General features: G+C 47.6%; 1 protein-coding gene across 9 annotated transcripts in view; it reads left to right on the top strand.

Moving 5' to 3' along the window:
* The window catches only part of LOC129707287 (PHD finger protein 20-like), a 42,887-nt gene that overhangs the window by 1,443 nt on the left and 13,985 nt on the right, over positions 1 to 27,459 (top strand). For 2 of the 9 annotated variants that reach the window (XM_055652217.1, XM_055652215.1), the window contains exons 2-11: positions 8,105 to 8,154; positions 11,929 to 12,030; positions 14,115 to 14,286; positions 17,450 to 17,534; positions 19,613 to 19,701; positions 21,151 to 21,499; positions 22,297 to 22,422; positions 24,180 to 24,329; positions 25,369 to 25,596; positions 26,751 to 26,810. In XM_055652217.1, coding sequence (XP_055508192.1) covers positions 11,948 to 12,030; positions 14,115 to 14,286; positions 17,450 to 17,534; positions 19,613 to 19,701; positions 21,151 to 21,499; positions 22,297 to 22,422; positions 24,180 to 24,329; positions 25,369 to 25,596; positions 26,751 to 26,810 — 1,342 coding nt within the window. In that variant the 5' untranslated portion in view covers positions 8,105 to 8,154; positions 11,929 to 11,947. Of the gene's footprint in view, positions 1 to 8,104; positions 8,155 to 11,928; positions 12,031 to 14,114; positions 14,287 to 17,449; positions 17,535 to 19,612; positions 19,702 to 21,150; positions 21,500 to 22,296; positions 22,423 to 24,179; positions 24,330 to 25,368; positions 25,597 to 26,750; positions 26,811 to 27,459 lie in introns of those variants that run through there. The other 7 variants (XM_055652218.1, XM_055652216.1, XM_055652223.1 and 4 more) reach the window with 6 other exon arrangements.

Here is a 27,459-nt window from a genome sequence, read left to right as displayed (position 1 = left end):
TCGCCTCCCCACACCATCTCCCCGTGCACCTCCCCCCAAAACGCACACCTCCAGATTCAGGCAGTTTCTTCCCAGTTGTTATCGGGCAACTGACCCATCTTATCAACAACAAGAGATAGAGTGCCGGAGCTACCATCTAAGGCCTTAAATCCATCTTTAATCAGACTTTGCTGGACTATCTTGCACTAAAAGTATCAAGATTATCATGTATCTGTACACTGAGGATGGCTTGATTGTAATCTATATTTGAGAGGGAGTTGCTATATTTAAGAGGGAGTTAGATGTGGCCCTTGTGGCTAAAGGGATCAGGGGGTATGGAGAGAAGGCAGGTACAGGATACTGAGTTGGATGATCAGCCATGATCATGTTGAATGGCGGGGCAGGCTCGAAGGGCAGAATGGCCTACTCCTGCACCTATTTTCTATGTTTCTAATCGTGTGTGTATGAGGTGTGGGCATGGGTAGGGCAATTACTGGATAAATCCAGAGGGTGATTTGTGATGGGTGGGGGTGGGGAATCAATAGACAGAACTGTCCCTGAATCTGGAGGTGTACGTTTTTAAACTTCTGTACCTCTTGCCTGATTGGAGAGGGGAGAAGACTTGTCCCTTGGTTATGCTGGCCTTCGACAGGGTCCTTGTGTAGTTGTGCCAAAGAAAAGCTGAATGCTTTCACACAAAGAATGGGGCCATTAAAAGCACCAATAAGTAAGATCAAAATGGGGATCTCATGCCTGTGGGTAAGCTGTGAAGAGAACTCAGAGAATGGAAGCAGCCCAGAGGGTGTTGGATCAATAAACTGGGCCACATTCCATGACCCACTACTAGCCTGCAATGGCCGTCACTTTAGCTTTTAATTCAATTTATTATTGTCATATGTACCAAGGTACAGTGAAAAGCTTTTTGTTGCGTGCCTTCCAGTCAGCGGAAAGGCTATATGTGATTACAATCTCACTGTCCACAATATGCAAATACAGGAGAGAGAGAGAATAATGTTTAGTGCAAGGTGAAGTTTAATTAAAGTTGGGACCTCCAGTTGTTGGTAGGATGGTTCAGTTGCCTGATGGCAGCTGGGAAGAAACTGTTCCTGAATCTGGAGGTGTGTGTTTTCACACTTCTGTAGCTCTTGCCGGATGGAAGAGGGGCAAAGAGAGAGTGACCAGGGTGTGACTGGTCCTTGATTATGATGGTGGTGTTGCAGAGTCAGCATGAGGTGTTGTTACAGTCAATGGGCCGGTTTGCTTTACCAGCTTGCTCTTTGCAACGATTGTTAGACAGGGCTAAATTGGGCCTAGCACCCGCCAATGCAGAGATAAGAAACGTTGGTCAGTGTATCTGTTCCTTGGATAACAATCCTGAACTACAGTTTTAGTTTAGTTTCGAGATATAGCGCGGAGGAAGGCCCTTTGGCCCACCGAGTCTGCGCCGACCAAGACTCCCGTACACTACACTATCCTACACACTAGGGACAATTTAGGATCTTTACCAAAGCCAATCAACCTACAAACCTGCAATTCTTTGGAATGTGAGAGGAGACTGGGGCACTCGGAGAAAACCCACGCGGGCGCGGGGGAGAACGTGCAAACTCCGCACAGTCAGCACCTGTAGTTGGGATCGAACCCGGGTCTCTGGCGCTGTCAGGCAGCAACTCTAACGTTGCGCCACTGTGCCGCCCCCCTCCCCTCCCCCCCAGCTGTAGTTGAGTGTGTTGTGTGTTCCTCATGATTGAAAAGCATAATGATGTGTACACTTGCTTCATCATTTTTAGCTTGGTTACATCTTGGGCTGGTGTGCCAGTGAGTGCGACATGCAGTACTGGATGAGGCCCTTATAACAGAGATGGCCTCTTAAGTCCTACGTCCTACCCTTCCCCCGTGTCAGCCCGTCAGACATTCTTTCCGGGTACTTATGTCATTTGTTCAGGAAGGGGAGAAAGTTGGAGAGAGGAGGTGTGACCTGAAGAAACAGAACTGCTGGCTTTATAACAAGTGCGGTTCGAGAATGGCAATAATTTGATGAGATAACGTTCCTCTTTATTTTAGAAACTCGATGTATGTAACTCGATGCATGGAAGCATTTTACACATGTTAAGTTGTATAATGTGTAAGCATTTTACACATGTTATATTGTAGACACGAGAAACTGCAGATGCTGGTTTACAAATTTTAAAAAACCCAGAGTGTTGGAGTAACTCAGTGGGCCAGGCAGCATCTCTGGAGAACATGGATAGGTGACATTTCAGGTCTGGAAAAGGGGCCCGACCCGAAATGTTGCCTGTCCATGTTCTCCAGAGATACTGAAACACAGAACTGCAGAAACAGAATTGCAGAAACAGGAGACAAAGTGCTGGAGTGACTTTACTGCTGCACTTTGTGTATATTTTCTCTCCAGAGATGCTGCCTGTCTCGCTGAGTTACTCCAGGACTTTGTGTCATGTTTTAAGTGTTATATTACTGAAAGTAAGTGTCTTTGCTTTCCTCTTTGGTTGCGACATTGGGTCTGATGCATCTGTGAGTGGTATGCGAGTATTTTCTTACACGATTGCTTCTGGGTTGCATGAAAACATTTACTGGAAGCAAGCTGTGGATTCAATGCCTGCAGTGTCTTTACCAACAGCACTGCAGTTGTTGTTTACTGTCTAGTTTTGGACACTGTCATGTGAAATCATTCTGAAGAAGCTGAACAGAATGCTGGCAGTTCTGTGTGTGGCCATTATCAGTTTAGTTGGAAGAAGGGTCCCAACTAAGAATCAAGAGTGTTTTATTGTCATATGTCCCAGGCAGAACAATGAAATTCTTACTTGCAGCAGCACGACAGAATGTGTAAGCATAGTACTCTGTAAACAATATAGTAAACAGGCACACATTTGGAGGTTGCAGTGTGTAATAGCCTGGTGGTTGTAGGGAAGACACGCTTCCTAAACCTGGATGTTACAGTAACCCCAACGTTCCCCATGCATTTCCCTCCACAGATGCTGCCTGACCAGCTGAGTTCCTCCAGCAGTTTGTTTTTTGATAATTTACCAACTAACACATTATTGAAGATCGACACGAAAGGCAGGAGTAACTCAGCGGGACAGGCAGCATCTCTGGAGAGAAGGAATGGGTGACGTTTCGGGTCAAGACCCTTGTTCAGTCTCGACCCGAAATGTCACGCATTCCTTCTCTCCAGAGATGCTGCCTGTCCTGCTGAGTTACTCCAGCCTTTTGTGTCTATCTTCGGTTTAAACCAGCATCTGCAGTTGCTTCCTACACAGATTATTGAAGGTTTAAAGTGGAGAATGGTCCTCTAGCATTGCTATTTGTTTGGCCTGTTAGGATTTTATAAAGCTCACAATAGTCAAAAACTGCTTCTCCCTCTTGAACCATACTGCGCAAACTTACGCCAGCCATTGTACTGTGGATTTTTATGCAGAACACAGTGTGCTGGAGTAACTTAGCGGATCAGGCAGCATCTCGGGAGGACATGGATAGTGACGTTTCAGGTCTGGATCCTTCAGAGCCTGACTTGCAACATAACCTATCCATGCCCTCCAGAGATGCTGCCTGACATGCCGAGTTACTACAGCACTTTGAGTTCTCCATGAGATTCCAGCTTCTGCTGTCCTTTGTATCTCATCTTTGTGGGTAGCATTCCGTACAGGTCCCACCACTGATTTTTCGGCAACTGGTGCGCCTGCACCTCCTTTAATCCGGACGGACACACTTGAAATTCTCCCGCCCCCCTGAAAGTCGCCATCCCCCCCCCCCGTCCCCGAGGCCGGATGAGCCAGTCGATCGACCTCATCGGGATTTCCACACCGTTTGGTGCGTCGACAATGCCCCCTGTGGCCGGATCTCTGGAACACCGGCCCGGCCGGAGCCGACAGATCCGCTCCCATAGACGACTTCCGAGGCCGACTTTGTGAGCCGGTATCTCGGCCCCTGGGCAGCCCAGGCGGACTCCTCTCTGAGCCCGTGACCTCCGTCGGCACAACGGATTATCCAGGAAGGTGCTGGAACCAAGGGTGGCGGAAAATTGGTGGTGGGCCTGTAGTTCGGTTTGTCCTTTTATGTCTGGTTACTGAGTATTACTGATAATAACATGATATTATTGATGGTTGTAGGTTTATGTATAGTGAACCTATACTAGTAAAGCTACAGCAGGCCAGAATGTCATTGTTCCATTCCAGGTGCATTTGACAATGAAACGCTCTCGACTCTTTGATAGTCAAAGTCACTTAGTCAAGCAGTCAGCTGGATCTGGCATCGTGATTACAGGGCACTTTCTGATCAAGCTAAAGATGATGTGACCTCGGAGAACAACCCATTTGGCAGCTCCATTGAATAGATTCTATTTTTGGTGATTGCACTGAAAGGCTTTGGTTAAGTTGTGAATTTATTCTTCTGAAAATGTATGCTTCTGAACGTCCTCTGGTCCTCGATTCCCCTACTCTGGGCAAGGAATTCTGCGCATCTATCCAATTTATTCCACTCATGATTTTGTGCACCTTTATAAGAGCACCCCTCATCCTCCTGCGCTCCAAGGAATAGAGACCCAGCCTACTCAACCTCACCCTATAGCTCACACCCTCTAATCCTGGCAACATCCTGATAAATCATATCTGAACCCTTTCAAGCTTGACAATATCTTTCCTATAACATGGTGCCCAGAACTGAACACAATATTCTAAATGCGGTCTCACCACCGACTTGTACAACTGCTACATGACCTCCCAACTTCTATACTCAATACTCTGACTGATGAAGGCCAATGTGCCAAAAGCCTTTTTGACCACTTTATCTACCTGAAGAAGGGTTTCGACCCGAAATGTTGCCAATTTACTTCGCTCCATAGATGCTGCTGCACCCGCTGAGTTTTTCCAGCACATTTGTCTACCTTCTTATCTACCCGTGACTCGACCTTCAAGGAACCATGCACCTGCACTCCTAGATCCCTCTGCTCTACAACACTCCCCAGAGGCCTACCATTCACTATCTAGATCCTGCCCTTGTTAGACTTCCCAAAATGCAAACCTCACCTCTCATTTAAAGGATGGCATATGTATGCGTCACGCTCCCTCCAGTGCAGTGGAGTGTTGGCCTTGTTCATAATGCTCTCGTCTCTGGAGCAGGGTTTGGCCTTCTGACTCAGAATCAAGGGAGCCACAGCTGTCGCCCAGTTTTTACCAGGAGGTGTTGTCAAAGTATCAGTGTTTAGTTTGGACAGTCTCTGGGCTCATGTAGTCACCAAGCATTCTTGGCCAAAACAGTTCTCTTGGTTTTCACGCTGCCTCGGCAAGGCCACCAGCACAATCAAGGACCAGTCTCACCCTGGTCACTCCCTCTTCTCCCCTCTCCCATCAGGCAAGAGGTACAGAAGTATGAAATTGCCCACCTCCAGATTCAGGGACAGTTTCTTCCCAGCTGTCATCAGGCAACTGAACCATCCTATCAACAGCTAGAGAGTGGTCCTGACCTCCGATCTACCTTATTGGAGACCTTCGAGCTATCTTTAATCGGACTTTACTGGACTTTATCTTGCACTAAATGTCATTCCCTTTTTCTTGTATCTGTACGCTGTGGATGGCTTGATTGTAATCGTATAGTCTTTTTGCTGACTGGATTGCACACAACCAAAAAGCTTTTCATTGTACCTCAGTACATGTGATAATAATCAATTGAACCATGCTAAAAGCTAAACTGACAGTCATTGCAGGCTAGTTGTGGGTGGTGGCAAGTGGCCCAGTTTATTGATCGGCACCTGTAGGCTGCTTCCATCCTTTGAGGCCTCTTCACAGCTTATCCACTGGCATAAAGTAAACTAACTAATCTGGCACACTTGATACTTTAGGGTAAGACGCAGGCAGATTTTCCTGATTACTAGATGTTAATCCATTTAATACAACAACACTTCCTCTAGTTTTCCACACGTAAACTGGAGGAACAGCACCTCTTATACCACGTTGGGTAGCTTACAGCCTAATGGTGTGAACATTGAATTCTCCCATTTTAAATAACTAACCTACTAACAGTCCCCCTCCTCCCATCCCTGTGCCCCACCTGGATTTACACCCATTTTTCCCCCACCCCTTCCACCTCTTCTCTCCTCTTGCTTCGGTCACATCGGCCCACCGTGTCCTTGCCGATCAGCGATCACTCGTACACTAGTTCTATCGTACACACTCGGGACAATTTAAAGCTGAGTCTCACGTTGCGAGTTGACACAAGAGGTACCCCGAGTGAAAGACTCGTGGTTGTGTACGAGATTGCAAGTGTATGATCAAGAGTTTAACCGAGTTCCCACGGGTATGACAAGTTTGCCGTTTACTTGTCATTTCTGCGATGTTCCAAGTTCGTCTCCCGAGTTACTCTTGAGCCAATCCTGAATGAAGGTTTGTTTTAATAAGCAACAGTGTTAAAGAAGACCTCTCCATCCTGTGGCTTTATTTTAATGATAGAATTCCGCAAGGCCGCATCTATTGATGTGACCTACAAAGGGAAAATGCGCACCATCCAGTGCCAGAGCAGTTACACTTATGATTTGTTTGAAACACACAGGTTTGATATGTTTTAATTGAATTTACTGCCATGTCTACACACTGTGGGGAGACGGGAGATTAAATCTTTGAATGTGGACGGATGTGCACATCAGATTGTTGTGAGACGGAGCTCAGGGTTCGCCTCCTGAGTTGCTTTGGTGCCCAGGTGTGAGTTGAGGTGGAGAGAGGTTGGGGGGGGGGGTGTCATTAATCTATCTGGGGTGACATGGCTCACGATACACTAAGGTAAACGCACGAGCCACTAAGTTATTACAACGAGTTAAAATGTTTCAATTCTTAATCACAAGAGTAAAATTGACTCGTGGAAAATTTCAAACGTGTTTGATTTTTTGCAAGAGTTGACAAGTTACACGAGTACCTGCCGTTAGCGCCACGAGTCTCTAAGTTGCGTCCACGAGTTCCATACGTATGTTATTACCACGAGTTTTAACTCGGGTTACCTCTTGTGTCAACTCGCAACGTGAGACTCAGCTATTACAGAAGCCAATTAACCTACAAACCTGCGCGTCTTTGAGTGTGGGGGTGGGGGGGGGGGGGGAATCTGGAACATCCGGCGAAAACCCGCGTGGCCACAGGGAAAATGTACAAATCCTGAACAGTCAGCATCCACAGTCAGGATCGAACCTGGGTCTCTGGCTGAAACTACTGCTGTGACACTGCTGCCGTGTCCTTGTGTCAACTCTTTTAATTCACTGTTTTTCTAAATGGTAAGCAGTATAGTGGTCATACGTTTTCTGGTGAGATTAAAGGTAACCAGAGCCTTGGTGGTTTAGAAGGGAACATAGGAATCAACACCAGTGAGCCAGAGGCTGAACAATGGATTTCCAAGCAATTGGACAGTTTATCATTTGAGTTCTATTGCAGTGTGCTGTTTAAACAGATGGCTGAGCAATAAGCTTTGCAGTGGGATAGACTATCAATAAGTCTCCCTGCCAGTCCTGTCATCCACTAACTCATTGATTGAATCAAAGGCATAAAGTTGTATGTGAAAGGTCCACCACTGATTTTCTGGCACCCTTGGTTCCAGATCCTTGCCGGTTATCCATTTTGCTGGACCAACCGAGGTCACGCAACAATTTTTACAATACACCTCTGACCCACTAATTATAATTCATAAGTTATAGGAGCAAAATCAGACTGTACGGCCCATCAAGTCTACTTCTCCATTCAATCATGGCTGATCTATGATTCCTTCACAACCCCATTCTCCTGCCTTCTCCCCATAACCTCTGGCACCAATCAAGAATCTACCAATCTCCCTTAAAAATATCCATTGTGTTACACAGCCGTCTGCGGCAATGAATTCCACAATTCACCATCCTCTGACCAAAGAAATTCCCCCTCTTCTCCTTTCTAAAGGCACGTACTTCTATTTTGAAGCTATGGTTTCTGATCCTAGACTGTCCCACCAGTGGAAATGTCCTCTCCAAATCCACTCTATCCAAGTCTTTCACTATTATACCCTCTGCCCAGTGTCTGCACCATGGACTGCTAGAAACCTAAATTAAACAAATATAAACGGTAAATTTGTTGGTAAAATGTTGCCTGTTTCCTTCGCTCCATAGATGCTGCCTCACCTGCTGAGTTTCTCCAGCATTTTTGTCCACCTTCAAAGGTAATTTAAATGTGCTTATGCTTGACTCCATGACTATCACTTGGTCCTTGCTTAGAAGCCGTAACTAGGGGTTAAATGTAGGCAGAATAAGCGAAGAATTGTAGAATCCACCAACAACTGCAGATGTAAACAAATAACTCCATTCGGGGAGTGGCGCCACATGCAGCGCCATCTGTGGCCGCCCAGGGAATTTCAAGTGGTGTGCTCACGAAATTTTGTCAAGAATAAAGAAGGTGCCAGACCCTCAGTTGCTGGAAAATCAGTTGTGGATCTGTAATGGAAACGGGCTCATCAAGTCCACATTGACCCACGTCCGCCCATGTACACTACTTCTACATGATCCCACATTTTTATCGCGTTGTTCCCAACAACGCCTCTCAAATTCTGCCAAGCACCAACATTGGGGTAATTCACTGCAGCCAGTCAATGCAAAACCCTCAGATCATCAGTAGACACAGATGACACAGGTTTAAGCTGAGGAGGGAAAGATTTAATAGAAACCTGAGGAGTAGCCCTTTCCACAATGTTCTATAGATTCAGGATCAGTTCCTGTGGATTGGAGGGTGGCTAATGTTATCTCACTTTTTAAGAAAGGAGGGAGAGAGAAAACAGGGAATTATAGACGTTAGCCTGACATCAGTGGTGGGGAAGATGCTGGAGTCAATTATAAAAGATGAAATTGTGGCGCATTTGGATAGCAGTAACAGGATCGGTCCAAGTCAGCATGGATTTACGAAGCGGAAATCATGCTTGACTATTTTTCTGGGATTTTTTGAGGATGTAACGAGGAAAATGGACAAGGAAGAGCCAGTGGATGTAGTGTGCCTGGATTTTCAGAAAGCCTTTGATAAGGTCCCACGTAGGAGATTAGTGGGCAAAATTAGGGCACATAGTATTGAGGTGGGGTACTGACATGGATAGAACATTGGTTGGCAGACAGGAAACAAAGAGTAGGGATTAACGGGTCCCTTTCAGAATGGCAGGCAGTGATTAGTGGGGTACCGCAAGGCTCGGTGCTGGGATCGCAGCTATTTACAATATACATTCATCTTTAGATGAAGGGATTAAAAGTAACATTAGCAAATTTGCAGATGACACAAAGCTGGGTGGCAGTGTGAAACATAGAAACATAGAAATTAGATGCAGGAGTAGGCCATTCGGCCCTTCGAGCCTGCACCACCATTTAATATGATCATGGCTGATCATCCAACTCAGTATCCCGTACCTGCCTTCTCTCCATACCCTCTGATCCCCTTGGCCACAAGGGCCACATCTAACTCCCTCTTAAATATAGCCAATGAACTGGCCTCAACTACCCTTTGTGGCAGAGAGTTCCAGAGATTCACCACTCTGTGTGAAAAAAGTTCTCATCTCGGTTTTAAAGGATTTCCCCCTTATCCTTAAGCTGTGACCCCTTGTCCTGGACTTCCCCAACATCGGGAACAATCTTCCTGCATCTAGCCTGTCCAACCCCTTAAGAATTTTGTAAGTTCTTGTAAGAACTGTTAGGAGGATGCTATGAGGATGCAGGGTGACTGGTTAGGTTGGGTGAGCGGGCAGATGCATGGCAGATGCAGTTTAATGTGGATAAATGTGAAGTTATCCACTTTGGTGGCAAGAACAGGAAGGCAGATTATTATCTGAATGGTGTCAAGTTAGGAAAAGGGGACGTACAAAGAGATCTGGGTGGCCTTGTGCATCAGTCACTGAAAGTAAGCATGCAGGTACAACAGGCAGTGAAGAAAGCTAATGGCATGTTGGCCTTCATAACCAGAGGAGTTGAGTATAGGAGCAAAGAGGTCCTACTGCAATTGTACAGGGCCCTAGTGAGACCACAGCTGGAGTATTGTGTGCAGTTTTGATCTCCAAATTTGAGGAAGGACATTCTTGCTATTGAGGGAATGCAGCATAGGTTCACTAAGTTAATTCCCGGGATGGCTGGATGGTCATATGTTGAAAGAATGGAGCCACAGGGCTTGTATACACTGGAATTTAGGATGAGAGGGGATGTTATTGAAACATGTAAGATTATTAAGGGATTGGACACGCTAGAGGCAGGAAGCATGTTCCCAATGTTGGGGAAGTGCAGAACCAGGGGCCACAGTTTAAGAATAAGGGGTAGGCCATTTTGAACGGAGATAAAGAAAATGTTATCATCCAGAGTTGTGAATCTGTGGAGTTCTCTGCCTCAGAGGGCGGTGGAGGCCAATTCTCTGGGTACTTTCAAGGGAGAGTTAGATAGAACTCTTAAAGATTACGGAGTCAAGGGATATGGATAGAAGGCAGGAACGGGCTACTGATTGTGGATGATCAGCCATGATCACTGTGAATGGGGGTGCTGGCCTACTCCTGCACATATTGTCTATTGGTGGGTGTGCAGTAGATGTAGTTGAGGCAGGTACTATCGCAACATTTAAAAAAAACATTTAGACAGGTACATGGATAAGATTGGTTGAGAGGGATACTGGCCAAACACAGGCAGGTGGGACCAGTGTAGATGGGGCATGTTGGTCGGTGTATGCAAGTTGGGCCAAAGGGCCTGTTTCCATGCTGTATGACTCTTATGTGGGAAGAAACTGGAACACACAGAGGAATCTCTGGAAAATAGCAAGCCCTGTGCTTCAGAGGTTTATGGTAAAGCAGCTGTTGCAGTCTGAGCTTCCATTGTAACACTCCCACCATCGGATAGTGTTAGCCGTGGCTCCTGCAGGCAGCTGTTAGTTTTAATGATGCAGCATAGAAACAAATATGGGCACCAGGCCCCTGAGTCCGTGCCAACCAACAATCATCAGTATACTAGTTCTATCCTGTACCCGAGGGACAATTTACAGAAGCAAATTAACCTACAAACATGTACGTCTTTGGAATGTGGGAGGAAATCAGGGCACCCGGAAAACCCCACGTGGTCACAGGGAGAACGTAAAAACTCCAAACAGACAGCACCTGTAGTCAGGATCGAACCCGGCTCTCTGTCGCTGTAAGGCAGCAACTCTACCGCTGCACCACTGTGCCGGCCTTTTGACTAGGATTTGTTAGCGTTTAAAGTCTTCAGTGCATGGACAGGCAGCTGTCTTGTCATTCTCACAAGTGATGTCGGGAGTGGGCACAGAGTAATGTAAAAAACGCTTCAGGCATAGAGGGAGAAACAGGCTCTTCAGCCCATTAAGTCTGATTAAAACACTAATCCTACCCTAACCCTGCATTCACATCAACTAACCCAGAATCTATCATTCATCTACTGCACAGACTAGGGGCAACTTAAGAGTGGCCAATGAGTTTGAGTTTAGTTTATTGTCATGTGTACCGAGGTACAGTGAAAAGCTTTTGTTGCGTGCTAACCAGTCAGCGGAAATGTGAAGAATGTTTACAATCGAGCTATCCGCAGTGTACAGATACACGATAAAGGGAATAATGTGAATAACGTTTAGTGCAATCAAGCCCGATCAAAGATAGTCCGAGGGTCTCCATCGAGGTAGATAGTAGTTCAGGACAGTTCCCTAGTTGTCAGTGGGGTGGTCCCTAAACTGACCAACCCCCGTGTTCGTGGGACATGAGAAGAATCCAAACCAGTTGCTCCCACTTGGACACTGACAACGTGCAAACTCCACACAGACAGCACCAGAGGCCAGAACTGAATCCAGGATGCCAGAGTTGTGATACAGCGACTCTTAATAACCCCTCCCACCCGTTTTGGTTTGCAGGGATACCACCCTGAGTGCGTTGTGATGTGTGCATTGGTAACTTATGAAAGTCCGTTTGTGCTCTTCCGTACAGGTAATAAAGTGTGTTGAAGATGTCCAAGAGACCTCCTACTCGACGGGGTATTACGTTCGAAGTGGGTGCTCGTCTTGAAGCTCGGGATAGACTGAAGAAATGGTGAGTGTTGTGCGGCTTGGTTTCTGGAGCCACCGCTGTAGTCAAAACTGCTTTGCACATGAAATGGATTTGACTTATAGAACATAGTATCGGCACAATCGCGCAGTGGTAGAATTGTCGCCTTACAGCGCCAGAAACCCGGGTTTGATCCTGACTACAGAGCTGTTTGCACACTCAATCTGTGACCGACCGCATTGGTTTTCTCCGGGTGCTCCGGTTTTCTCCCACACTCCAAAGGCATAAAGGTTAGTTGGCTTCTGTACATTGTAAACTGTCCCTAGTGTGTAGGATAATGTTGGTGTGCGGGGCAGTTGATGGTGGGCGTGGACTCAGTGGGCCCACGGGCCTGTTTCCACGCTGCATCTCTAAAGTGTAATTATAAAGATCAGAAAGCAGTAAAGTGCAGGAACAGGCTCTTCAGCCCACAATGCCTGTGATGAGCATGCTGTCAAGACCAACTCTTATTTGCGTGCATGTGATCCATGTCCCTCCATTCCCTGTGTATCCATGTGCCCATCCAAAATTCTCTTCAATGCCACTAATGTATCAGCCACTACCACCACCCCTGGCACCACATTCCAGCTACTCCCCACCCTGTGTGTAAATAAAACTTGCCCCGCACATCTCCCATCTCATCTAAAACCTATACCCTCTAGTGTTTGTTTAAGAAGGAACTGCAGATGCTGGAAAATCGAAGGTAGACAAAAATGCTGGAGAAACTCAGCAGGTGAGGCAGCACCTATGGAGCGAAGGAAATAGGCGACGTTTCGGGTCGAGACCATTCTTCAGACTGATGTGGGGGTGGAGGGGGGGCGGAAAGAAGAAAGGATGAGGCGGAGACAGTGGGCTGTGGGAGAGCTGGGAAGGGGAGGGGAAAGAAGGAGAAAGCAAGGACTACCTGAAATTGGAGAAGTCAATGTTCATACAGCTGGGGTGTAAACTACCCAAGCGAAATATGAGGTGCTGCTCCTCCAATTTACAGTGGGCCTCACTCTGGCCATGGAGGAAGCCCAGGACAGAAAGGTCAGATTCGGAATGGGAGGGGGAGTTGAAGTGCTGAGCCATCCCACATCAGTCTGAAGAAGGGTCTCGACCCGAAATGTCGCCTATTCTCCATTGGGCTTCTTTCCATTGGGCAGTCACGGTGGCGCAGCGGTAGTGTTGCTGCCTTACAGCAAAATGCAGCGCCAGAGACCCGGGTTCGATCCCGACTACGGATGCTGTCTGTACGGAGTTTGTACGCTCTCCCCGTGATCTGCATGGGTTTTCTCCGAGATCTTCGGTTTCCTCCCACACTCTGAAGACGTACAGGTTTGTAGGTTAATTGGCTTGATAAAAATGTAAAATTGTCCAAGTTGGTGATATGCAGAGTACTGCCCTGCCAACTACAACATTCAGAAGGTGCAGAAGATGCTGCATCACCTGCTGAGTTGTTTCTCCAGCATTTTTGCCTACCCTCTAGGATTTGATATTTTCATCCAAGGAAAACTGTTGACTGTACCCTATCAATGCCTCTCATAACTTTACACACTTCTGTTGAGCCTCCGTACAATCCGCAGCGCTGTCTAAATCAAATACATACTGCCTTTTTACAGCTAAACTGCACAATCTGTGTTTTAGTTCATCTGCACTAGGTATTTAAAATGAAAATGCATTTGAATCTCAATTTGCATATAACCTTTCTTCTCACATGAGGGCTGCATCCTTTAGGCTATAAACCTTAGTGGATGATTTGATCAAATTCCCTCAGGAAGTCCGCACCATCCAGCATACATCAGCACTATCCTACACATTGGGAACCATTTACAATTTTTATCAAAGCCAATTACCCTACCAACCTGCACGTCTTTGGAAAGTGGGGGGGAAACCAGAGCACCCGGAGAAACCCACGCAGTCACAGGGAGAACGTGCAAACTCTGTATAGACAGCACCCTTCGTCGGGATGGAACCCGGGTCTCTGGCGCTGTGAGGCAACGACTCTACCGCTGTGCCGCCACTTCTGCTCACTTGTTTCCCGACTGGTTTGTGACCGGCTTCCACATCCTGCGAACAGGCTAGAGCAGCTGCCTTTGTGTTTCCCACAGGTACACAGCACACATAGAGAAGATCGATTATGAGGAGGCCAAGGTGCTAATCCACTTCAAACGCTGGAATCATCGGTACGATGAATGGTTCAACTGGGACAGTGTTTATCTACGACCGCTGGAGAGACCTCTCTTGCGGAAGGAAGGAGCCAAACTGGACGAACCAACTGTGGTGAGCACGTTACTTCCTCCTGATAGTGTTCACATTAGACCGTAGAGATATAGCAGGGAAACAGGCTCTTCAGCCCACCGAGTCCGCGCCGACCAGCGATCACCCCGTACACCAGCACTATCCTACACCCTAGGGGCAATTTACAATTTTCCTACAAAAATTAACCAATTAACCTACAAGCCTGTACGTCTTTGGAGTGTGGGAGAAAACCGGAGCACCCGGAGAAAACCCACGTGGTCACAGGGAGAACGTACAAACTCCGTGGTTTCAAAACTCTAAAGAAGGGCCCGACCTAAAATGTCACGTATACATGTTCTCCAGAGATGCTGCCTGACGCACTAAGATACTCCGGCACATTGTGTCTTTTTTTTTGTAAACCAGCATATGCATCCTAGTTTCTCCATGGTTCTAATGTAAGTCTTTCCATGCCGTCCGACCAAACCATCTAATAATCACTGCGTCTTCCTGGCTTGTCATTGAAGGCTTCGACTGTGAATATAATATTCTCTGTTCCTTTACCTCTGGCTCGTTAAATAGTTCCAACACAGGTCCTGCTGTTGAGTCCTATCCTTGTTGTTGTGATCTGTCTTGCTGTTTGTAGTTTACCCAAAAGGTGGCGCTGTTGCTTCTGGAAAAAGTGCCACAAGTTTGGCAATCTTTACAAAACAGTCTTTGCAAAGTCTTTACAAATACAGGAAAATGTTTTAATAGCCAGTGAGTTGGATGCCAAGAACTTGTATCAAAGGGTGTATCTTTCTGCAAAGTCTATGTTCAGCGAGCCAAATCTAATTAAACTGCATTTTGAGTCTGTAGACTCCACTTTATTCAGCTCTCTGTATCTCTCCCCTCGCTCCACATACTGTACTGGAGTCTGGTTTAATTATAATGATGTATAGGATTATCTGATCTGATCGCGCAAAGCAAAGCTTTTCATTGCACCTCTATACACGCGGCAATTATAAACCCAAACCTGAACTTAAAGACCGTCTCCATGAAGCACAGTAAACACAAGCTCATAATTAAACCACAGAGCGGGGCAGCACAGTAACGCAGCGGTAGAGTTGCTACCGGAGACCAAGCGCTGGAGACCCGGGTTTGATCCTGACCGCGTGTGCTATACGTACGGAGTTTGCACTTTCTCCCTGTGACCGTGTGGGTTGTCACCAGGTGCTCCGGTTTCCTTACACATACCAAAGACATGCGGGTTTGTAAGTTTAGTTGGCTTTTGTAAATTGTCTCTAGTATGTGAGATAAAACTAGTGTATGGGTGATCGTTGGTCGGCGCGGATTTGGTGGGCCGAAGGGTCTGGTTCCGTGACATATTTCTAAATTAATACTAAATTCTGATAAGGCAGAATGGCAATGAAGTGTGAGGCTGCACATATATACAATGCTTATGTTGTGAAGTGCCGCTGAAAGGCACTTAAAGGTATAAAGGACTCCACAAGTGACACCTGACAACACAGCCACTGCTTTAATTTTAGTTTAGTTTATTGTCATGTGTACCGAGGTACAGTGAAAAGCTTTTGTTGCGTGCTAACCAATTAGTGGAAAGACAATACATGATTACAATCGAGCCATCCACAGTGTACAGATACATGATAAAGGGAATAATGTTAACAATGTTTAGTGCAAGATAAAGTCCAGTGAAGTCCGAGGGTTCCAATGAGGTAAAAATAGTAGCTCAGGAATGCTCTATAGTTGTTGTTAGGGTGGATCAGTTGCCTGATAACTAAGTGTGTGTGTGTGTGTGTGTGTGTGCACCCTTTGTCATAGACTCCATGATAAACGAGGCGGGAGCAGTGATTGGAGTGTAGGTCTCGGTAGGAAATGGTGGGGATACTCAGCGAGTCAGGCAGCACAGACGAATCAATAACCTTTCATTAGGACCAGACTGATATAAATTCAGGTGGGCAATTGCTCTGCTTTCCTCCCCATTCTAACCTGGTGTCGTTGCAGACATTCAACAAACTGCTTTTGAAAACAACCATTTTCTGGGTGAATTACCATTTAGAACATAGACAATGGCCACTGGTTCTTTATTATTGCGTGTGCCGAGGTACAGGGAAATTCTTATTTTGCGTACAGTTCGGTAAAATTACTGCTATACATAAACACAACCCCAGATTAAGTACAAAGTGTATAGAAATAGTCCACTGAGACCATATGTAAGAGTCGTCAGGTTTTGGTGCTATTTTCAAAGTCCAAGCTGCAGCTGGCCATAAAGGTCTGTTGTCCTGGCACTGTTGCAGGGTCAGCCTGGCCAAGCAAAGTGGTAGACGTCCTCCGCTCCGTGCCGCTGCAGACCGCTTCCAGTCCACGCGCTCCGTCTCCTTGGGCGGCGCCCACTTCAGTAAAGCCCCAGGCTGATGCAGGGCCTCGATCCGGAACAGTATAGCACAGAAACAGGCCCTTCTGCCCACATTGTTCGTGCTGAATATGATGCCTAATCTCTGCCTGCACCTGAACCTTATCCCTCCATTCCCTGCATATCCATGTGTGTATCCAAAAGCTACTTGAATGCTACTTTCCCATCTGCTTTCTCCTCCACTCCTGGCAGCGTCGAAGTAAGTTAAGTAAAAATATTATCTCAACCAGTGAGTGATAACACAACTTTGTAGGCATGTTACAGCCCTTGAAATATAACTGAATTTCTCAGCTTTCCGGTTCGCCAGTTCTAATGATTCACGCATTTCACATGAAATACTCCTACTGATTATTTCCAACATTTTAGTTTAGTTTAGAGATACAGTGCGGAAGCAGGCCCTTCGGCCCACTGAGTCCGCGTCGACCAGCGATTCCCATACACTAGCACTATCCTACAAACACGAGGGACAATTCACAATCTTCACCAAAGCCAATTAACCTACAAACATGAGACCCGGGGTAAACTCACGTGGTCACTGTAAGATCGAACAAACTCCATGCAGACAGCCCCTGTGGTCAGGATTGAACCTGGGTCTCTGGCGCTGCAAGGCAGCAACGTTACTGCTGCGCCGCCGTGCCGCCCAACGTTCTTTTTAATTTCAGAATTCCAGCAGCTGCGGTATTTTATGTCTCGGCGTATTTTCTTCTCTCCTTGGTTCACTATGAATTCTGCATGTAAGCTACGCTGTAAATTATCGCCAACGCGTTTAATCTTGTTTGTGTCTCCTGTGTTTAGGAGTTCCGCCCCAGTGAGCAGGTGCTGGCCTGCTGGTCAGATTGTCGCTTCTATCCAGCAAAGGTCATTTCAGTCAACAAAGACGGTGAGTGGATATGCAGTGTAGGAGGGAACTGCAGATGTTACTTTATACCGAAGATAAACACAGAGTGCTGGAGTAACTCAGTGGGTCTGGCGGCATTTCTGGAGAAAAAGGATGGGCGGTGTTTGGGGTTGGAACCCTTCTTCAGACTGAGAGTAGTGAAGGGGGAGGGGGGGGAAGGACTGAAGATAGGAAAAGGCCAGAAGAAATCCGGGCCACCAACCGATAACCAAGAAAAGGTGGATGGAGCCCATAATGCTGGTCTGTTTTGCAAAATCAGGCTGCCTTGAGGTGGAAAAAGTGGAGAGAGGGAGTGTGAAAAAAAGACGAGGGAAGAGAAGGTAAAACGGGAGGGGGAACTAAAGGAAAACGTGGATGTAATTAATTTTTAAATCTATCTATTTAATTAGGGCAGCGTTGGCCTGGTGGTTAACTTCACCAACCAGAAATCCGGTTGCTTGAATTAATAGTTCGATACCTAAAAGGACACAAAATGCTGGGCTAACACAGCGGGTCAGGCAGCATCTCTGGAGTATATGGATAGGTGAAAGTTTTGGGTCGGTACCCTTCCTCAGTCACCTATCCATGTTCTCAAACAAAAATCTTTATGCCCACTGGCGGGAAAGGAAATCAGTTGTGCTTGCCAAGTCCAATCTAGTCCAGGCTCCCAGCAGTGTATTCGGAGATTGCCTGGCAAGTTGTTCTTGGCTTGAAGGCTATCAAGACCAAGTCATGAACGCATGCCCACTCTGTGAATTAATATGTTTAAGAAGGAACTGCAGATGCTGGAGAATCGAAGGTACACAAAAAAGCTGGATAAACTCAGCGGGTGCAGCAGCATCTATGGAGCGAAGGAAATAGGCAACGTTTCGGGCTGAAACCCTTCTTCAGACTGAAGTCTGAAGAAGGGTTTCGGCCCGAAACGTTGCCTATTTCCTTCGCTCCATAGACGCTGCTGCACCCGCTGAGTTTCTCCAGCTTTTTTGTGTACCTGTGAATTAATATAGTGTGTTGGGAAGGGATGGGAAAGTGGGATAGACCTAGTGTGAACCGGTGCTCAATGGTGGATGTGGGCTCGGTGGACCTGTTTCCCTGCTGTGCCGCTAAACCAACCTAAACCAAACCTGTTCGCCCACGGGGAAGAGTGGTATAAATCTAGCCTTGTGTGCAGGAGATTCCTGACAAGGAACAAAACAAAATGCCTGAGATTCATTGGTGGCAATTAACAACCAATGCAAGTTTGACAACATTATAAAATGAGCCGCACATTGATCTACTTCACCAACCAGTAATCACCAAAGTTCAATATCCTCCTCCATCTACTATTTGTGTCTCTGATGGAGATGCGAGAGTTTGAATGTGTACCCACCTTGTGAATGAAGATAGAAAGATCACTGAATATATGGAAAAAGGTAACATGTAGGAGACTGAGGCTATTTAGTCTGAAGAAGGGTCTCCACCCAAAACGTCGCATATTCCTTTGCTCCATAGATGCTGCCTCACCCACTGAGTTTCTCCAGCATTTATGTTGACCTTCGATTTTTCCCACGTCTGCAGCTCTTTCTTAGACACTATTTAGATGATCTCAGAGTCGTACAGAGTGAAAACTGTCCCATGCTGACCAACGTACCCCATCTACACTAATCCCACCTGCCTGCATTTGGCCCATAAACCTATCCTATCCATTTACCTGTCCAAATGTCTATTAAAAGGTGTGACAGTACCTGCCTCGATTACCTCTCTGACAGCTTGTTCCATATAACTACCACTTTCTATAACTTATAGAAAAATGTTACCCCTCAGGTTCCTATTAAATCTTTCACCTCTCACCTATGAACCTATGTCCGCAGGTTCTTGATTCCCCTCCTCTGGGTAAAAGGCTCCGTGCATTCGCCCCATCTATTCTCGTGATCTTATACATCTCTACAAGAACACCCCATCATCCTCCTGTGCTCCAAGGAATAAAGTCCTAGTCTGGCAACACCCTTGTAAATCTGTTCTGCGCCCTTTCCAGCTCAACGATATCTTTGTCAGTGTTTTGCAAGCTGGGCTCTGATCGTTTGTGTGCTTTGTGTTTTTAGCTTCTTACACGGTAGAGTTCTACGATGGAGTCATTCAGAACGTGAAGAAAATCCACGTCAAATCAATTCCGAAGAGCTCCAGGGAGAAGGTGAGTCACTGGACCTGATTAACCCAGTGCAAGAGTCATGGAGCTGTACAGCAGGGAAATGGGCCCGTCGGTCCATTGTGTCCCTGCCGACCAACTTAGCATATTGGCCTAGTCCCATTAGCTTGCCTTTGGCCTATATCCCTCTAAACCCTTCCTGTACCTGCAGTCTATTGTGCCTCCAAGTTCATAGTTAGAGAGAGAGATATAACATGAAAACAGACGCTTCGACCCAGCAAGCCCATGCTGACTAATTATTTACACCGGGGGTTGGGAACCTTTTCATGTTAGAATGCCGCATTGTTAGCTGTAATCTAACAAGGCCACATCGAAGAAACTTCAATTAGATATACTTCAAAATGTACATTATTTTGTAAAAATCTAACTACTATGTACTAACTTCAAAGAAAATGAAAACATTTTGTTAATTCTAAAGTTAACTAACCGTTTAATGACTTTGTTGTGACTGCTTTCTAGAGTCGCATTTGAACTAAATCATGAGTGTTAAATCACAGGTGTTAAAATAGCCCTCATGACTTACTAATGTTTTAATTGTGGCCGTCAGTCAAGGAGGATTATTTTGTTGAATCCTCTTTTACTCTTTGGTATTTTAAATACGTCCATTTTAAGATTAAAATAAAAAATAATAAAAGACAAATAAAAAACATATTAATAAAAATAAAAGGATTTGTTCTACAAAATTTGGATTCATTCAAAAGGCCGCACTTAATGGCCCAGAAGGCCGCAGGTTCCCCCATCCTTGGTTTAACACAAATCCTACATTCATTGCAGTTAGTTTTCCTCACATTTCCATCAGCTTCCTTCGGATTGTGACTGATCTTGGAATATTTTGGGCAGCACATTGACGCAGCAGCAAGAGTGGCTGCCCGGCAGTGCCAGAGTCTCAGGTTCGATCCTGACCCTGGCTGCTTTCTGTGTGGAGTTTGCATGTTCTCCACATCCCAAAGACGTGTGAATCTGTAGGTTAATTGGCCCCTGTAAATTGCCACCTAGTGTGCAGGGAGTGGATGAGAAAGTGGGATAATGTAGAACTAGTGTGAACGGGAGCTCGATGGTCAGTGTGCTCGGTCAGCTAAGGCACCTGTTTCCATGCTGCATCTTTCAATGCAGTCCAATGCAGTGCCATTTAATTGCCATTATCCTGAAATATCCACACCTCTCTTGCTTCACTTAACACATAGAAATCTGTCCTTCTGTTTAAAATTAACTTAGCAGCTGAAGCTCCGGTGTAAAGAATTCCAAATATTCACCACTGCTTGCATGCAGAAGTTTCTCTTTGTCTCGATACTAAATGGCCGACCACATAGACTAAGTACTGAGAGTCTGTGAGCCTTGGTTCCTCAGTCAAGGGGAATGGTGGTCCCCACATCTAGCCTGCGTGAAAGCTGGCAGTTTTGGGGAGGTGACCTCTTGTTCTACTAAAGCCTGTAGACGGTGTTGTTTCTGCAGAATGCGGCAAGTGGGAGGAACAAGGAGAACGGCTCTGGCAGTGCGCGCCGGAGGGAGCGCTTCCGGGAGAAGTTCTCCCCATCACTGGCCAGCCAGCAGGTGGGCGAGGACAAGCCGGCGGTGATGGAGGAGGAAGCGGAGGTGGCGAAGCTGGCCAGCGAGGAGCCGGGGCCGGGGCCGGGGCAGCCGGGCAAAGCCACGGAGGTGCCGGCGGCAGAGAAGAAGAGCCCGCCGCAGTCCTCACCGCCAGGGAGCCCGCCCCCCGCCGTGCCGCCCAGCAAGCCGGAGGAGAAGAGGAAGCGCGGGAGACCGCCTTCAGTGGGGCTCGCAGGTGAGGTGCCGGCCGCGTTCCTGGACGTCTCGGTGGGACGGGCGTAACTCGCGGCTAACCTTCCGTGCAGGACCGTAACCTAACGGTGGGCCTGGTTCATCCGCCGAGGAACCGGGAACCGCCCGGAGAGGGGGGGGGGGAGTGGCTGGGAGGAGGAAGGAGGGAGACATCGGCGGACGCTGGTCAAAGGGCCCGGTGAGAAGAAGCAGGAGTTTTGCCTTCCCTGCCCTCAGGGCTGGCTGCAGGAGGCATACGCCCCCCCCCTCACCCCAGACTGAAGGGGCCGTGCAAGGCACTGGGTTATTGCCTCCAGTGCCTTCATGTTCAGCTGCAGGAGGCGGTCGGGCGAGGAGAGGGAAGTTGGGCCATGGGCCGAGCCGGCCGAAGGTGACAGAGGAGGCCACACAACTGCCTGGGGCTGGATCGGTGGCACTCCAGCACGTCCAGCATGTGGAACGTTGCAATGAGCTCCAGACTCTGGACTTTATATTTTTCTTTGTAAATGGAGACATTGCGGTTATGAGGTTGTGCAAAAGAATTTCACTGTGTTGTATATACACGACGATAAAGAACTGGTGAAGAAGAGGGACGTCAGGAGTGGAGGCGACGGCTGCAGCTGGGATTGTATCGTGGCACCTCTTGCACGTGGACTATTCTGCACGAACCGGGGCATTCTGCCTATGTATGGTGATAGTCTTGCTGAGCTGCAAGCAAAAGTAAAAAGTGTTCCTCTGTACCTTGGGGTAGGTGGTAATAAAGAAACCATTGAACGGTTGGCTGTATTTTTGTCCCTGCAGGTGGTCACGCCAAAGGAGCAGCCTCCCAGGATCGCCGGCTGTTGCCGGCACGTCAAGGGGGCTCAGGAACGGGAAAGAGAAAGTGTGCCTCCGCTGCCTCGACCCTATCGAAGCAGATGAAACTCGGTAAGGTCTCGGGGCAGTGTCCTGCCTGGATTTTAGGTTTTAAGTTTCAGAGATACAGCGTGGAAAGAGGCCCTTCGGCCCACTGAGTCCGCACCAACCAGCAATTCACTAGTTCTATCCGACACACTAGGGACAATTTATAAACCTACAACGACACACTTCTTTGGCATGTAGGAGGAAAACCGGATCGCCCGGAGAAAACCCACACAGTCGCAGGGAGAACCACACCGACCATCGATCACCCGTTCACACTGCTTCTATGTTATCCCTCTATCTCACCCACTCCCAACACATGGGACAATTTACAGAGAGCCAATTAACTTACAAAACCGTACGTCTTTGGGGATGTGGGAGGAAACCTGAGCTCCTGAAAAACAGGGAGAAACATGCAAACTCCACAAGGGCAGCACCCGAGGTCAGGATCGAACCCGGTTCTCTGTCTCTGTGAGGCAGCCCCTCAACCAGCATTGCCACTGTGCCACCCATCTTCAGACTCTCTCCTCATCTCATCCCCTCTGGAGATCTCCCTCCCTCGGCCTCCATTCTATCCCAAACCTGGACTGCCCCTATCTATCTTCAGAGTTACTCCAGCACTTTGTTTTGCAAAGCACTTCGGAGTTACTCCAGCACTTTGTGTCTTTTCTGTGCAAACCAGCATCTGCAATTCCTTGTACCCACATTGTGTTCCAAGTTGAGAAACAAGGAACTGCAGGTGCTGTTTTTTACAAAAAACGGATGCCTCCTATGGAAATCTCCCCAAGCTCCTGATCTCTGGAATCATTTTGGTGAACTTTTGAAACACAAGGAATTGCAGATGCCGTTTTCCCAAAAAAAAAACAGTGCTGGAGTAATTCAATGGGTCAGGCAGCATCGCTGGAGAACATAGATAAGTGACGTTTCAGGTCGGGTCCCATCTTATGAGTATGAAGAAGGGTCCCGACCCGAAATGTCATCCATCCGTATACATATTTAGTTTGTTACTTTTAGAGATACAGCGCGGAAACAGGCCCCTCAGCCCACCTAGTCCGCGCCGACAAGCGATTCCTGCACATTAACACTATCCTACGCACACTAGGGACAATTAACGCATACACCAAGGCAATTAATCTACATACACTTACGTCTTTGGAGTGTGGGAGAAAACCGAAGATCTCGGAGAAAACCCACGCCGTCACAGGGTGAACGTACAAACTCCGCACAGACAGCACCCGTAGTCTGATTCAAACCCTGGTCTCCGGTGCTGCAAGCGCTGTAAGAAGCAACTCTACCGCTGCGCCACCTTGCCGCGCTAAACGTCTGTTGTGTTTCTTCCATTCCGGGACATATGACAATAAAACACGTTTTTAATCCAGAGATGCTGCCTGACCAGCTGAGTTACTCCAGCACTTTGTATCTTTTCCTTGTGAATCAGCATCTACAATTCCTTGTACCTGCATGGTGTTCCAAGTTGGTTCTATTTGACGGTGGGAAGGAAGGGAGGAAAATTCAGTGGGTGGTGAATCTGTGGAATTCATTGCCGCAGACGGCTGCAGAGGCCAAGTCGATGGATATTTATTTAAGGCGGAAAACGACAGATTCTTGATTAGTACATTAGTCGGGGATTATGGGGCAAAGGCAGGAGAATGAGGTTGAGAGGGAAAGGTAGATCAACAATGATTGAATGGCGGAGTAGAATGGCCTAATTCTCCTCAGAGAACTTGGTCTCCCAGAAATATTCTTGACTAATGCGTGTGCTTTTGGTTTGTGTGACTGGGCAGACCAGGGGCAGACTGCGGGCAGCCAGGAGCAGTCCAGAAGGAGATCTTTGCGTCTGGCATCTGGTGATAGCAACTCGTCAGCTACCAGCGTGCCAAGCGAGGGAACGGAAGCACGCAGCAAGGCAAAGGAGCAGGACTCTGCCGCGGAAGGTGACGTATTCAATGCTTCCTCCACTTTAGACCTGTAGGGTTTAGAGATACAGCGTGGAAACAGGCCCTTCGGCCCACTGAGACAGTGCTGGCCACCGTACACTAGCGCTGTCCTACACACTAGGGACAATTTACAATCTTTACCAAAGCCAATTAACCTACAAACCTGTATGTCTTCTGACACCGGATGGAAACTGGAGCACCCGGAGAAAATCCACGAGATCACAGTGAGAACGTACAAACTCCACACAGACAGCACCCGTAGTCAGGATTGAACCCGGGTCTCTGGCGCTGTAAGGCTGCAACTCTACTGCCGCGCCACCGTGCCGCCCTCTATAAATAAAAAAATTAATATCTTCCTCTTCCGACGAGTGCTCGCTCACTTAAATAATCCACCACTCACTTCACTGAACCAGCTTGAGAGATGGTCCTGACCTCCCATCTACCTCATAGGGGACCCTCGGACTATCTTAAATCAGATTTTACTGGACTTTATCTTGCACGTAACGTCATACCCTTTATCCTGTACCTGTACATTGTGGATGGCTCGGTTGTATTCATATATGGTCTTTCTGCTGACTGGTTAGCACGCAACAATAATAATGTTTCACTACCTTGGTACCCGTTCCAATAAACAAAATTAATCTAAATTGGAAGCTCGAAACATGTGAGACTGCAGACGTTGGAATCTTGAGCGAAATTCACTTCTATCCTTCCCTTTTGGAAGAACATCCAAACTCCACACAGACAGCACCGGTAGTCAGGATTGAACCCAGGTCTCTGGCGCTGTGAGGCAGCAACTCTACCGCTGCATCACAGTGCCGCCCCCACACCTCCCCATTGCGGGTACTGTGCGTATTACATGCAAGGTCAAAGTCTGAGGAAGGGTCCCGAACTGAAACATGGCCCATCCTTTTACTCCAGAGATGTTGCCTGACCCATTGAGTTACTCCAACATTTTGTGTCTATCTTTGGTGTAAACCAATATCTGCAGTTTATTTGTCTTACATTAGGTCTGTGACAACGTTTGTTCTCTCAACAGCAGCGTCAGCAGCAGCACCAGCACCAGCAGCACCAGCAGCAGCATCTGAGGCCCCGGCCCAAGCACAGCAAGATCCTACTATCCAAGCCCAGAGTTCCACCGACGCTGCATCCGACACCTCAGTGCCAACGGTGCTTGCCAGCCCTGAGCAACAGGTCAAAGAAGCAGCGAAGGTTGACTCCCCTGAGCCAGGCTCGGAGCCACGAGATCCTCCCCCTGAAGCCGGTAAGATGAAAGCAAGCAGCGCAGGTGTAAAGTGTGAGCAGGTATTCCTGCCGCCCTGTTTTGGGCACAGCGATCCGGATTCGATTCGTAGCAATTTAAGATGGAGGTAAAAAATAGTGTCCAGGATGTTCTTCCCATTCACCCCAGTATTTAAGACATTTGGACGGATGGGAAAGGTTTGGAGGGATTTGGGCAAATTAGGGGCAAATGGAACTAGCCTGGAAGGGAGACCTTGGTCGGCATGGACGAGTTGGGCTGAAGGGCCTCTTTCCGTGCTGTATGAATCTGTGATTCTATTGCGCTACCGATCCCATCTGGAGGCTGCGCCAGAGAGCCGTGTTCAATCCTGGCTGCGGGATCTGCCAGCATGGAGTTTGTATGTTCTCCCTGTGACCACGTGGGATTTCTCCCAGTGCTCCCACATCTCAAAGACATGCAGGTTTATAGGTTATTGATTTCAGTTCAATTGTCCCCAGTGTGTAGGATAGTGCTAGTGTACGGGGTGATCGCTGGTAGGTGATGGACCTGATTGCTTCGGTGCGTCCAAAGCACACTGGTACGACATGGTAACGTCAGTGGAGGACCTCTGTCAGCACCACGGGGAAAACCAGTCATACCCAACACTTGCGCTCACTGCAAGAGCTGCTGCCTCACAGCACCAACGATCCTGGTTCGATCCTGACCTCAGGCACTGTCTGTGTGTGGAGTTTGCACGTTCTCCCTGTGACTGTGTGGGTTTCCTCTGGGTGCTCCGGTTTCCTCCCACATCCCAAAGACATGCGGGTTTATCTTGTCAATTGGCTCCGTAAATTGTCCCTGGTGTGTAGGGAGCGCCTGCGAAAATGTCACCAGAGATTCTGCTCGAAGCTACAACCGTTTAAGAACCAAAAGCAGATTGAGACTCGAATCACACGTCTGCGGAGTGAACCTCGGGCCCCATAAATCATTGCTGATCTCTGCAATAACGTGACAATGCCAAGGGGTTTTATTTTATTTAAGAGGAGATGCCCCGTCTCCCCCTCACGCCCCCTTTGCAAGGCATTGCCTGGAGACGCTCCCATCACTAAGCCATCATCCCTCCCACATTTAGTACGGACACTTGCTGACAGTACAGAAGACCCACGAGTAATTCTGTTTTGTTTTCCTCTTCTCAGCTCCTGTTGTGAAGCGTGTGCCTCGATCCCAGAACCCAAACAGATACAGTAGGGAACCCTGTATGTTTCTGTTTTAGCGAGACCAACAAGAGATCGCTGCTACAGCATCCCTGTCCGTTCGCCATCTGTGTGTGTGTGTGTATGTATGTGCGTGTGTGTGCGTGTGTGTGTCTGTTCGTGTGTGTGTGTGCGTGTGACTGCGTGCGCCTGTGTATGTGTGTGCGCGTATGTGTGTGTCAGTGTGCGTGTGCGCGTGTACATGTGACCGCGCGTCTGTGTGCGCGTCTGTGTGTGACTGCGCGCGTCTGTGTGCGCGTGACTGTGCATCTGTGTGTGTGTGTGTGTGCGCGCATGCAACTGTTTGTGTGCGTGCGACTGTCTGTGTTTGTTCCCGTGCGTGTCTGTGCCTGCGTGTGTGTGTGACTGTGACCGTGTGTATCTGTATCTGTGTGTACTCTGCTTCTCTGTGCTACAATGCTCGTATGCGGGCTGGGGGGAAAGCGACCAGGGGAATTTTGGTGCGATTAGCTTTTAGACTAACGTGGCGCCCCGGATTACAGAGCATCGTCAGGTTGTAGGGGAGACTCCTGCAACAGAGTTTGCGTAGAACCATGTTCGGTTGCAATCAAAGCAAATGCTGCGGGTGGTGGAAATTAAAATGCATGCAACGTCCAGGAGTCCAGGCAGCGTCTGAGAAATTAATCTTGAA

This window comes from Leucoraja erinacea, chromosome 21 (genome assembly GCF_028641065.1).
Source record: "Leucoraja erinacea ecotype New England chromosome 21, Leri_hhj_1, whole genome shotgun sequence".
NCBI lineage: Eukaryota > Metazoa > Chordata > Chondrichthyes > Rajiformes > Rajidae > Leucoraja > Leucoraja erinaceus.
This window is presented reverse-complemented; position numbering and strand designations above follow the sequence as displayed.